This window comes from Ischnura elegans, chromosome X, assembly GCF_921293095.1.
Source record: "Ischnura elegans chromosome X, ioIscEleg1.1, whole genome shotgun sequence".
In the NCBI taxonomy this organism is placed as follows: domain Eukaryota; kingdom Metazoa; phylum Arthropoda; class Insecta; order Odonata; family Coenagrionidae; genus Ischnura; species Ischnura elegans.
The window spans coordinates 56,478,282-56,490,333 of NC_060259.1; the positions used below are offsets into that span (position 1 = coordinate 56,478,282).

The 12,052-nt window shown below is 38.8% G+C and overlaps 1 protein-coding gene across 1 annotated transcript in view; it reads right to left on the reverse strand.

Moving 5' to 3' along the window:
- The window catches only part of LOC124170821 (patched domain-containing protein 3-like), a 296,489-nt gene extending 291,245 nt beyond the window's left edge, over positions 1 to 5,244 (reverse strand). The window contains exon 1 of the mRNA XM_046549796.1: positions 5,035 to 5,244. Within this exon, the coding sequence (XP_046405752.1) occupies positions 5,035 to 5,159 (125 nt within the window). The 5' untranslated portion in view covers positions 5,160 to 5,244. The remainder of the gene's footprint in view (positions 1 to 5,034) is intronic.
- Positions 5,245 to 12,052: the final 6,808 nt, after the last annotated feature.

Here is a 12,052-nt window from a genome sequence, read left to right on the forward strand (position 1 = left end):
TACTTGAGGAGTGAAACTCTCAGACATCTCAGCCCGCAATCAGTCGACTTCACCCGTCCAGTACTCAACGAGATACCCAATAAAAGATCATAACACCACTGATTACTTAGGTGAAACATGAAATCACAGACTGATTGGATAACTCTGATAATGACTGAGAGGACTTGAATGAAGCTGGGTTTAATATATATCAGAGGCGTGGTCTGTAAGAAAGAAACGACCATCGATAAATGGAGTCATTGATACTCGATACTGTTGGCTTGTACAAAAAAATCGAGCTAAGGATAAAATATTATAGGAAGTCATAAAAAGTAAATAAAAAATAAGTAAATCACTGTAGTGCAAACAATAGAGAAAAATGTAACTCTCAGACACCATAAATGCATGACGGAAGAAAGAATAAGAAAAACTATAAGTAATGTGCTCAGAGCTGTGTTCAACATATATCAGCGGCGTGGGCCGAAAGAAAAAAATGACCATAGATAAATAAAGCCATTGATACTCGATACTGTTGTGGCATGTACGGAAAATCGAATTCAGAATGACATATTATAGGGAGTCATGAAAAATAAATGTAAAAAATAATAAATCAATGTAACTCTTAGACACTGTAAATGCATGTCGGAGGCCAGAATAAGTAAATAAAAACTTAATAAGTAACATGCCCAAAGCGTGAAATAATCGTTTTCACGCCACTATCACCGAGTAAGATACCAGATTATGCCTCCGTGACAACCAGTACCCGTGCAGTATGACCTCCAATCGTTCGGTAATATGGAAAGAAAAATATTTTTCGTGAATCCGCCATTCGGTTGTTACTAACATGGCTTCACTGAACTAGGGGAAGAGAAGAATGAGAAAGGTGCCAGGCCACAACCAAAGTACTAAAGCAAATTCAATATTGAATAATGGAAAGGGGAGCAATTAATGAAAGAAAAAGATGGGTTTGGAAAGCGACCGAGGGATATGGTGAACTAAATACAGAAATACTCAATGATGGACTCCAAATAAATGGTTCCATAAAAAGATTGAACAATTGAAGAAGTCGGGTTTAAGTTCCGAGAGAGGGTAAAGAAAATCATCAACCAAGTAATCGTAGATTCCACAGACCGAGGGACACATGCCTATCACGTTTATTTACAGCTTTCACTTCTTCTTCTACGAAATCTACTTTCAACGCTTATTATACAATTATTATTATTAAAGATACCATTCGGCGTTGAATTTTTATTCACAATTTTACCAAAATTGGTCATTCGACGAGGTATTGTATGTACCACGACCCATGTGGTAAGTTAATTCATGGATTTCACAAGGCGATGCGGTAGGTATGACTACTTCTAAACTGAATGAAGGATCGAATTTTTCGTTTTTATGCTATGACAGTGTACCGCCACTTTCTCTCCAGTGCAATATATTTTTTCTGTTTCAACTATGTTGTGGCATACAAACATGACTCCAATTAAGAGGGGTCTCTCATACGGAAGAGATGTTTGATGGGTTGTCCTTTCTCCATAGGGATATGGATAGTATGTATATGATAAAGTATTGGCTTCCATAGTTGCGACCCGGGGCAAAACATATGCGGGACATCTGCAAACCCACACATTCCCATCAATGACTGGGGCATGGGCATCTCTGGGACATAGGATTCGGCTACTCTTCCCTCACGGCGGGCCTATTCGATTCCTATTCCCGGGGGGGAGGGAGGTAAAAGGTGGAAATCCAGGCAGTGGGAGAGCTGTTTCTGAAAATCCCTGACCCCTGTAGGTGCAGTGTGATCATTAGTATTTACATTAATTGAATCCTACGATTTGGTACCCTTTACCGCTTACTGATAAAGTTATTCAATGAAGCCCCTAAATTTCTCGACACCCATTCCTTACTTCCTAACATCCCTCCAATGTAGTGGTGTTATGGTGCCGGAACGCGCCAGAGCGCCGTTCCGGCACTGGTTAACGAAAGACATAAATGTTAAAAAAAAAACACTTTTATCAATTTCGTTTTCTTAAAATTTCTAATCTATAGATACGTAACCAAAACAAAACCTTTAGTAATAAAAAGTATATAATGACTTGTAATAAAAAAACACACAGATTAACATCTCACTTCGAAAGAAAGTTAAGGAAAGTGCGTTCCGACACTGCTATTTTTGCCATGATGTCAGTGCTCCAATGGCAAACCCGTAACAAAGGAAATAAAATAGCATCGAATAAATGCAGTGGATAGCGAGGTGGCATCTTACGTGGTGACAGAAGTTCAAACCCCGTCCGAGCGAGAAACGACTGGTTTTTCGAAAGTGAAATCTAGCAAAGAAGGTATACAACGAGTGTGCAGTCCTAAAGGTACTCGTACTGATCGAAGATTTTAGATACGATCTTTTAGATTTACATCATAGTTGATACCATACCACCAATGGATTAAACTTCGTTATTTAATAAAAGCTCGCCTTTCAAAACTAATTTTCATATATATCTTCAACGCGAAATAATGGTAATAAAGAGGGAAGTGTCGGGTATTTATCGATATGCGAGAAATCAATCAGGGTCGCTTTGAATTCCATCTTCCTATCCCCCCTTCCCCCGGCCAGGAATCGGCACACCTGCAAGCTTAGACCCCGAGAATCATATTCATCCCACGTGCTGCTAAGCTATTGAAGGAGCCCCCCGCCCCCGCTCGCAATAGGGTAGTTTCTTTCATAAAAGAAAACGAAAGGCATAGATTGCGATTCGTTACCCAACATTAATGTATTCATAATATACAAATTATTTGGTTTTAGAAATCCTAGTTTAGACGAATGACAATGGTCAATTTTAAACTCATTTGAAAAAGGCCAGATTTGCGCCCATGCGATGCCACTCCACGTGACGTTACAGGGACCTAGTTTCTATACGAGTAGTCAGGAGATTTACATCGTCTGAGATTACCAATGCCTGCATGTGGCACTGAGCTCAGGGAAGCATTTCTGAATAATCATCTATTAAAATTGCCTATGGTCGGAAAATTTCCTTCGTTTGATAGGGTATTAGTAATCTTTATTTGAGCCAAGCGCTATCTAATAGCAGCCTACATCGTATCGACGCTCATGGCCTCGCACCAAGGTGGCCTCACACGGCGGCAGCTGGAACCAGAATGACGTCACACGGGCTTTTCCCAGCATTAGCCGTAGAAAACCACCCTATTTGCAAAAATCTGTCTGTCGCTGTCTACCGCCTGCCGCTAATAGGGTGTAGCACTTAAATCCTTCCATTTATACTATTTAACTTCTGCAGTTTGACACAATCGTATTCATCTACTGATATACCGTGCAATGAGGAATCTACATGAGAAAAATAATACGCGAATGGCAGCGCTACAGCATATAATGCTAAATTGGTCAAAAATCCAGGGCAGTGCACAGCATACAGGAGAATATTTCCACCTGTCCATATCGAAAACACTCAAAAACACTTGGTAGTAAATGACAGTTAACTTTATGCCATTTAAAGACAGGGCATCAAAATCCAATTTGCTAAAAGTGCAGCGGTAAAATATTCACCTGTCACATAAATAAAATACGCGGCACATGATTAAAAGCTTCCGTTGCTTGCAAAACTTAAAAAACTAATAACATTTACGTATACTATACTTCTGAAAAATACACACAGGCCCTAGGCCTAGAACACGTAGACCCTTAATCCAAAACTGAAGGAGTTCACACATCCGGAAAACACAAAATAGCGCGCGACTCAGTGCGCGAGGAAGTGCGGTAGGCCATGGAGTTCGAACATGCGTTCACATCCGTAGCGAGGTGACAATGACAGCTGGAGGATGTTCCCGCAATCGGAGAATATAAGAGCGCGTGCCGACAACGATTTCACTGTCCGATAGATTCAAATTAAGGGCAATGTAAAACAGCGAAACTAAAGCAAAATTACGAACAAATAAGAAAGCACAAGATCTCCCAACAAACCTACGTCTATAAGCCGCTCAACATTACGATACTATGCAGCCAAGACACTGGTCCCCAAAAATTGTAAATTTTCATAATTTTCAATATAAGTAAAAAGTATCATCTCCCAGTCGGAATTGGCAGTAAGACGGATGACTCGCAGATGACAACTTAGATTCGAATTACCGGCGTTATGACCTGAGCTCGATACCGAAAATTTCACTTTTCTACCATAAGACAATTTTCAAAGGAATTCATTGGGCATTGAGGTAGTGAGAATGATGGACGGAAATATGTCTTCCAATCATATGATCTGCGGGAGACCCAGTAGTTGAACTGATACTGCACCAGTGTTCACGCACAAATAAATGCAAGACAACACAACAATACTAAGATCTCAACGCATTATTTGAACCTCATCCCACTTATTCAAATGCTGTCCATAGTCAGTAATTGAAAGCTAAAATAACATTAGCACTGTGGAAAAATCCTGTTGCACTATAATTTCAGGCCATTTTTGGCTGTACAATGCTGTTTTAATTTTCCTTTTTTCAGGCATGATCTACCTCGTCCCTATGTTTTTTCTCCTATGTTTTTTCTCACTGTTATTATTATGCTCACTGACAATTTTGGTCACTGTTTCATACTACATCTACTTCACGGGAGTAACTTCTTAGCATATATTAATAATAACTTAGTGCTACATAAGGTTCAAGTCCACCGCCTTTTCCGTTTTAATAATTTTGATGCGAAAACATTCGACACGAACCGCCACTCCACAGAAATTCAGTTGGATCGGAGTAACAAGATTTCTCGATAAATACCGATACATTGGCACAGATCACTTTCAAACGTTGCGGAAAGTTCGCAAAGGTAAAAATAATTCTTCCTCATGTTAGAACGGAAAGAAATACTCGATATAAAGGGTGCGCAGGCGATAAAGTGAAACTTGGGCACAACAATTAATATCTTCGCGCAACTTAATATTCTCCATCCGCAGAAAAAAATATTTTCCCGCATCCTTTCAAAAGCTAAATAATGAAGACGCCCCGATAAAATGAAAATTAAATCGAGAAGCGTGAAGGGAGCCGAAATAGACTCACCGAAAAAAGAATCTTTCCAGCCAGTTGCAGCTAAGGCGGGCATGCACTCTCTCGCAGTTCGCTGGTCTCGCATCCTGCGTTAGTTGTTCTTGAGGGAGCGGTTGTTCTATGTCCCCAACGTCCATGGTGATTTGGTGGAGGTTCGATGCCGGAGAGATGCGTTCACCGGAATGTACCACCGCTCCGTATCCCAAATTCACCCACTCTAGAGCGCTGCCGAACCTACACTGACTTCCAGAGCCGCAAGCGCGAGTAAAAAACCCGCTGCGCCCGCTGCCAAAGTGAACCGAAGTAGTTACACTTTACGCCACGCTACACTAGCGCGTCTTTGCGCACAAGAGGTTTCGGAAACTGCCGCTGAGGGACATCTCAATAGGTACCAAATACAAATAACATAAGTGGCTCGTATTATTCGTATTATTAAACTCCACCGAAACTGGAAAAGTTGAAAACTGGAAACAAATACATTGAAGCATTCTCATTGAAATAAAAATTAATCTTATATATTGCAGCCATGTCGATGTTTTGAAACAAAGCATGACTTGGATTGAAATCAGTTCATTCTCTCAAGGCACTGAACTTGAAGCAATTTATAATGTATGCTGCGCACTATTCCAAGGCATTCAATATTTTTTATGGTGCGAAAAAGCATGGTATATTTTTTGATCTTTTGAGATACTGATAGCCTTCTGATCCTTCAGCATTTGATATTTAACTTAAGAAATCTGACAGAAAATTAAGTACATAGTTGGAAATTTTTTTGAAATAGTACCTGAACTGCATTTTCCTTCTCGAATATTAATCTTTATTAATATGCAAGTACATTCACAAGTAAGGAAAGAAAGGGATAGGAACATACAATAGCAAAAGGTTGAGGACAACGGTGCTGTGGTAGATGGAAAAAGCCAGAAATCAGAGGTAGTAATATTTATTAATATGTATTAATTTCTTCAGAGAGCTCCCTATGAATCAAACCATGCATCATAATCATTACTTACGGTGGATATAGCCATTAATTCAAACAAAGTAATATACTTCTAATTTCAGATAATTTACAGGGCCCACAGTTTATGGAAACTTCCAAAATATCATTACTGAAGTTAATGAGAGATCTGAGAATGCCCAAACTGATTTCAAATGAAAAGCTAAATACATAAGCTCAATCATCCATTTATATTTCCGAGAAAATGGGGAAGAATGACATTTTTTCTCATTGCCCATGGATCACAATGCTTTGAAGTATTATGGATGCTTCAGTCTGGCTGTCAGTAGTCTCCCAAATTACCTGATGATGCTTGTGCAAACACCTATCTGTAGCTGCATGTTAACAACAAAATCAATGCAATTCTTCAGCACCGAGATATCTTGAGTAATAAGAGCAATGCAAAAGAAACATACCATAAAGGTTCTGCACGTACATGCAAATCATGCATTCAAAATCGTTTGTCATGATCCTACAGATTATATTGCCAGGAAGACCACAGAATGGATAAAATAGTCTGAAATACTTGAGGAAAATTAGAGAACCTATGACCCAAGGCTACAACTCCACCTATGATATACAGTATGCCCTAGATTGATAAGGCTGGAACACTGCTACAGCCCATTGTCTTTGCCATTCAAACCTCCTATCAATACAGCAAAATACTTGAGTGGAGTATCAGTGCCTTTTGTGGATGGTGAGACTACCCCATGAAGAATTCCATGGCATTTAAAACCTTGCATCTGACAGATGTCATAGTCAGCATAGATGTGGTGTTATTTTTTGCATTAGTACCTCCATTCAATATCTTGACTCTTCTGGGAAAAATATTAGACTCATGAATGGTGGAGCTCTTCCACCACAGACTAACCCCCAGCACCTTCCTCTTCAACGGGGATTTCTATGACCAAACAGATGGGAGTGTCAATGAGATTACCGATTTCACCAACCATAGTTAATTTTTACATGGAGAACATCATGGAACTCCCTAAACTTGGCTCTGCTGGGATGGACAGTAGGTTTTCAGCAACCAAAAGAGTGATCACACAACCCATCATTTTCTGAACCACAACGTGATTCCCACTGTCGATTTTTCCGTATTTACATCTGTTATTCAATTAAATGCCTCCAGAACTAGTTAGTCCATTATTTTTATTCATAGAGGCTAGGCTAAAGCCATACCAAATCAAAATCAATACCATTTCTGACTATATCAAATGGAACAATTGGCCATGGTAAAGAAGTGCATCCTGGGAAACCATTGCATCCATTAGGAAGAAACTACCTAACATGGAAGGACAAGAGATCATTGGGAAAGAATAAGCAAGAGCCAACAGAAATCTGGGCTTCATCTCAAAACAAGAACAAAGATTAGGGGCACCCAGCAGCACATGAAACCCTCCATTAAAAAAGGCTGGAAATACTAGAAAAAAGAAAGGGAAATCAATGAGGGATGCCATAAGAGAAGCAGGAAGTATACTTACCAGACCACAGCAGACATCCTGCATATATTGGAAATCTCCCGACGAAATGTTGGCATCCATCTATATATAAACCATAAACCAGTGGGAAACTAGAGAAGAAATCATCCTAATCATTTGCCTGCAAAGCCTTAGATCCTTTGCCAATTCTCACTGTCTTTCTCTATTCTTTCCCAAATAATTATTGATAGGTTTTGTAGCAATACAATTGAGGATCCCAAATTTGGAATCCAGAAACCTGGAGAACTAGTAACCCGGAACGTTTGAAAATTCCTCTGCGTAGTGTTTTGACTTGCCACCTTGTGGCACCACTCTCCGAGCCTTGTTCTGGGACAAGTAGGAAGTTAGCGCATGCTATGAACATATGCAAGCAACCTAGGCAGGGACACTTATGGATCTCAAATATCGAGCACAAGAACCTGTATATATTTATAAATTAATTAATTAACAAAATATAGAAGCATTTGCACAGATTTACTGTCCGACTAAGGAAGGTATGGAAAGATATTGCAACATTTGCTAGCGAATGCTATCAACAAAAGCTATTGAGAATGAAGAAAAAGATGCGTTTATTGCTCGTTCTCATCCAGAATTAAGCACATATAGTTTATGCTGCGGAAGCTACGGTCATGATTTGACGACTTATTCAGCAAGTTTTTTGCCTCCTTAAATGTAGTGTACTTGAATCCATCAAAGGCGACGAATTTTCTTCTAGGGGTTGTTCAACAAAGCATCCACACATTCACAAGTAACTAGACCTCTGCTCCTAAACAGCTGAGAGGATAGAGACTGTATATTTGGTATCCATTGTTTGCGTACTTTAGTTGCAAGGTGCACTGTGAATATTTCACAATTTATGACTGACGCAAGGCAGCACCCACACGTCTTAATGACAAGATGAGCTTTGCGAGCGAAACAAAAATTGCCATATCAAGCTACTATCTTTGCATGACATGTTCAGTAAAAATAGCATGTCTTCTGATCTAAGTGATGAATCTGGGGCCTGTTGCTCAAAATCAAAATAATGATTTGAAGTGTATGAGTATTAAATCACTTACTACTTTTTCTCTAATCATTTTAAAGCAAAAAAAATGAAATAAGGTTTATGCCAATTAATGTAAAATCTCTTTCATATCTAATTCCTGAGTTATGGTTTTATTGCACTAAAACTCTCAAAAAAAGTGCACCCCTTTTTCCGCAAACTGAAGATCAGAAATCCAGAAAAACCTGAATTACAGAAAAACCCTTTAGTGCCAAGCTTTCCGGATTAGAAGTCCTCAACTGTGTATGGTTTTAAATAATAAATAGTAATGAGGGTATAAATAATGATATAGTAATGAGGGTATTCACAAGGTGATATGTAATAACGTTTTCCTCCACTCTATATTTTAATGAAACTTTGGGACAGCATATATAATGTAGATTTTGTATTGGGGAGGATCAATCACTCCCACCACATCTCTCTTTTATCCATGTACTGGATTAGAATTACACATGTTTCTAAAACCAACACAGTCAGAGAATTAAGAAGAAAGGATCACTTATAGCATTATCATCAGGAGTACTGGTTTCCCATTTACGTAACAACTCACTCAATGATATGCAAAGGCAATATAACAAAGCAAATTTGGAATGGAAAGTCTTTCAAACCTTATAAGCTGCCTGTATATTTTGTTGCATGCAGGATGCTTCTCTCAGAGGAGGTAAAATCATACAATGTAATCTCACTTTCTGGAATACTTTCATATTAAAATATGACAACAAAGTTCAGTGGTTGCATTAAATGAGAGCAGGGGTGGACTAAGGTAGTTTTTTTTTGGGAAGGGGATAGACAGTGTGAACAGCTAGATGTGAGGGAGTGGTCTCCAATAGAAGGGAAATTCAATGCAGGCATTAAACAATCTGGATAGAACTTAGCAAACAAGTTTGGTCAATCGGAGCCCTCTTCATTCATTCACAACAATAAGAGTCTGGAATTCAGTGGTAAATACACAAGGCACACTGCCTTAAACAACCCATGGACTATACTTCACTTTTTAATAATCACCCACCTTTCAAAACTAATATTGATTTATCTTCTATGTAAAATAATGGTACAGTTGAGGGCCTCAAATACGGAATCCTGAAAACCAGAAATCCAGAATGGCTCACGGCTTACTTTGCTACATAAGCATCTACGTAGAGGAGTCATAGGTGACCACATGTACACCCTTCACTATGGAAAAATACGAGTGGTGAAACAAGTCATCAGCTTCACTCTCCTTGATTATATGACTTAGAGAAATGGAGAATTCACCTGTCCTACTTTCAATCAAAGAGGAGTTATTAAAAATGGGAAATATATTTGGGAAGGCCCTCAAAACCGGAAATCCAGAAAAACCAGTAATCCAGAAACCCTTTGGTCCCAAGCTTTCTGGATTTGAGGTCCTCAACTGTATTAAAAAGGGACAGTCGTGCAGCAAGGGGGAGTTTTGGGGGAAAACCCCCCCTCTCAGAACTCAGAGAAATTTAAAAATTTAATCCATTTTACTTAATTGGATAAATATTACTAATAGATCAGTGTAAGGATTAATAGAATATCCATCAGAAAGCCATAAAACTCACCATATTAAGCCATTTACCATAAAAATTTTCTCGGGGAGGGCACCTGCACCTCCCATACTCCATACCCCCCAGTATTAGTACCTCCTAAAACCCCCCCTTAGCCTTAATTCCTAACTGCATGCTTGAAAAGGGACAAGTGGATAATTTCCCAACATCTGAGAGACTATAATAAGGGCGGTTTATATTCTATCTTCCCTATACCCCCGGCCAGGAATCAGCATACCTGATAGCATAGACTGTGAGAATCATATTCATCCCACATGCCACAAAGCTATATATTTGCCCCCAATTAAGAATATATGTAAGATGAATAATGGTTATAGTACCAATAAACATCTTCATTATGAAAAAAATATGTGGAAAATTTTTTAAAAATTATCAGTTTTTGGAAATTAATTTTGAACCCCTAGAATATCCATTATGACACAAAAGAGAGTCAATTAAAATCCTCATAGAATATCAAGGTCAGACAAAGAGGAAAATAGAGGTGGCTCTTAAAAGCTGGGCGAAATATCGTCAGTTTTCCTCATTCGAACAACGCTTTTTTTCAAAGCTTTATCCACGTGTCACAGATTTTCTGGAGGATTTTCCCGAAACCTATAGCATGCTAAAAGCTAATCCAATTACAACTGGAACCCGGGCAAGTGTGTTCATTGCAGCATTTCGATAGTCAAATGAAGGATATAATAGTATTAAAAGCCACCGCCACCCACACGGCCGTGATAGATATTCCTGGTCCCATCCTTCCTCTTCCTATAGAGTTTGTTAAAAAAATTCTAAAGGAAAAGGTTTTAATAATCTTTTATCTTTCATCTCCAATGCACGCATCATCAAGCCAATTACGTTCTTTAACTCCATTTATCCATGCATCGGAAAAATCAATTACAACAGCTCTTCCATTGAGCTCCATGGGGAAGTGTTTCTCCGAATCAATGCGCACCAATGGTAAGTCGTATGAGCGAATGCTAGAACTTGGAACAGGAGTTATAATGGAACATTTTTTAGACTAGGATATTCGACAACATTCTAGAATGACTGATGGGAAGTACCATCACATTATCAAAGTCCAAAATATGCAAAAATTGATGCATTTATGCACATGCAGAATTAAAGAAAAAAAGGCATTTTTAAGTAAATAACTATTATATTACCAGGAAACCATTAATCTCTTAAATCAAACCTTGTGACTGAGTAAGTTATGAGGAAGTGCCGAGAAGTATGAGAGAAAAGGGAACTCTTATAAAAACTTATATGAGGAAATCTTAGTTGGCCACGTAATAATATGTGACGGTCTGATGAAAACAACGGCTGAAGGACAGGTGTGAGGGAATAAGGGCAAGGTACAGCTCTGAATGAATAACATAGAAGAGGTCATAAAGGTTGCAAAAGGAAAGAAATATGTGGCTTTGAAAAGGCTAGTGAATAGAAGAGGGCACTCCAGGCATGCATAGAAAAGAAATCTTTGTGAATTAAATCAAAATCACGCGAGGAAATCCCAAGTGGTTTAGAAGGAGGAGGCATTGTGGAGACAAATTGCAGGTGGGAGAGGTTATTGCAATCAACCCATGACCTGAAAATAGAATTGAACTGGAAAGAAGTGGCAATATAGAACTCTGAAGAAAATCTTAAGTTTAGAAGTCATTCACGATAAAGGAGCAACTTGAGTGTTCAAGAAGGAAGCAATTACATGCCTCAAAATAATACTTGAGGAGTGAGACTCTCAGACATCTCACCCTGCAGTCAGTCGACTTCACCCGTCCAGTACTCAACGAGATACCTACCCAATAAAAGATCATAACACCACTGATTACTTAGGTGAAACATGAAATCACAGAGTGATTGGATAACTCTGATAATGTCTGAGAGGACTTGAGTGAAGCTGGGTTTAATATATATCAGAGGTTTGGTCTGTAAGAAAGAAACGACCATCGATAAATAGTTATTGATACTC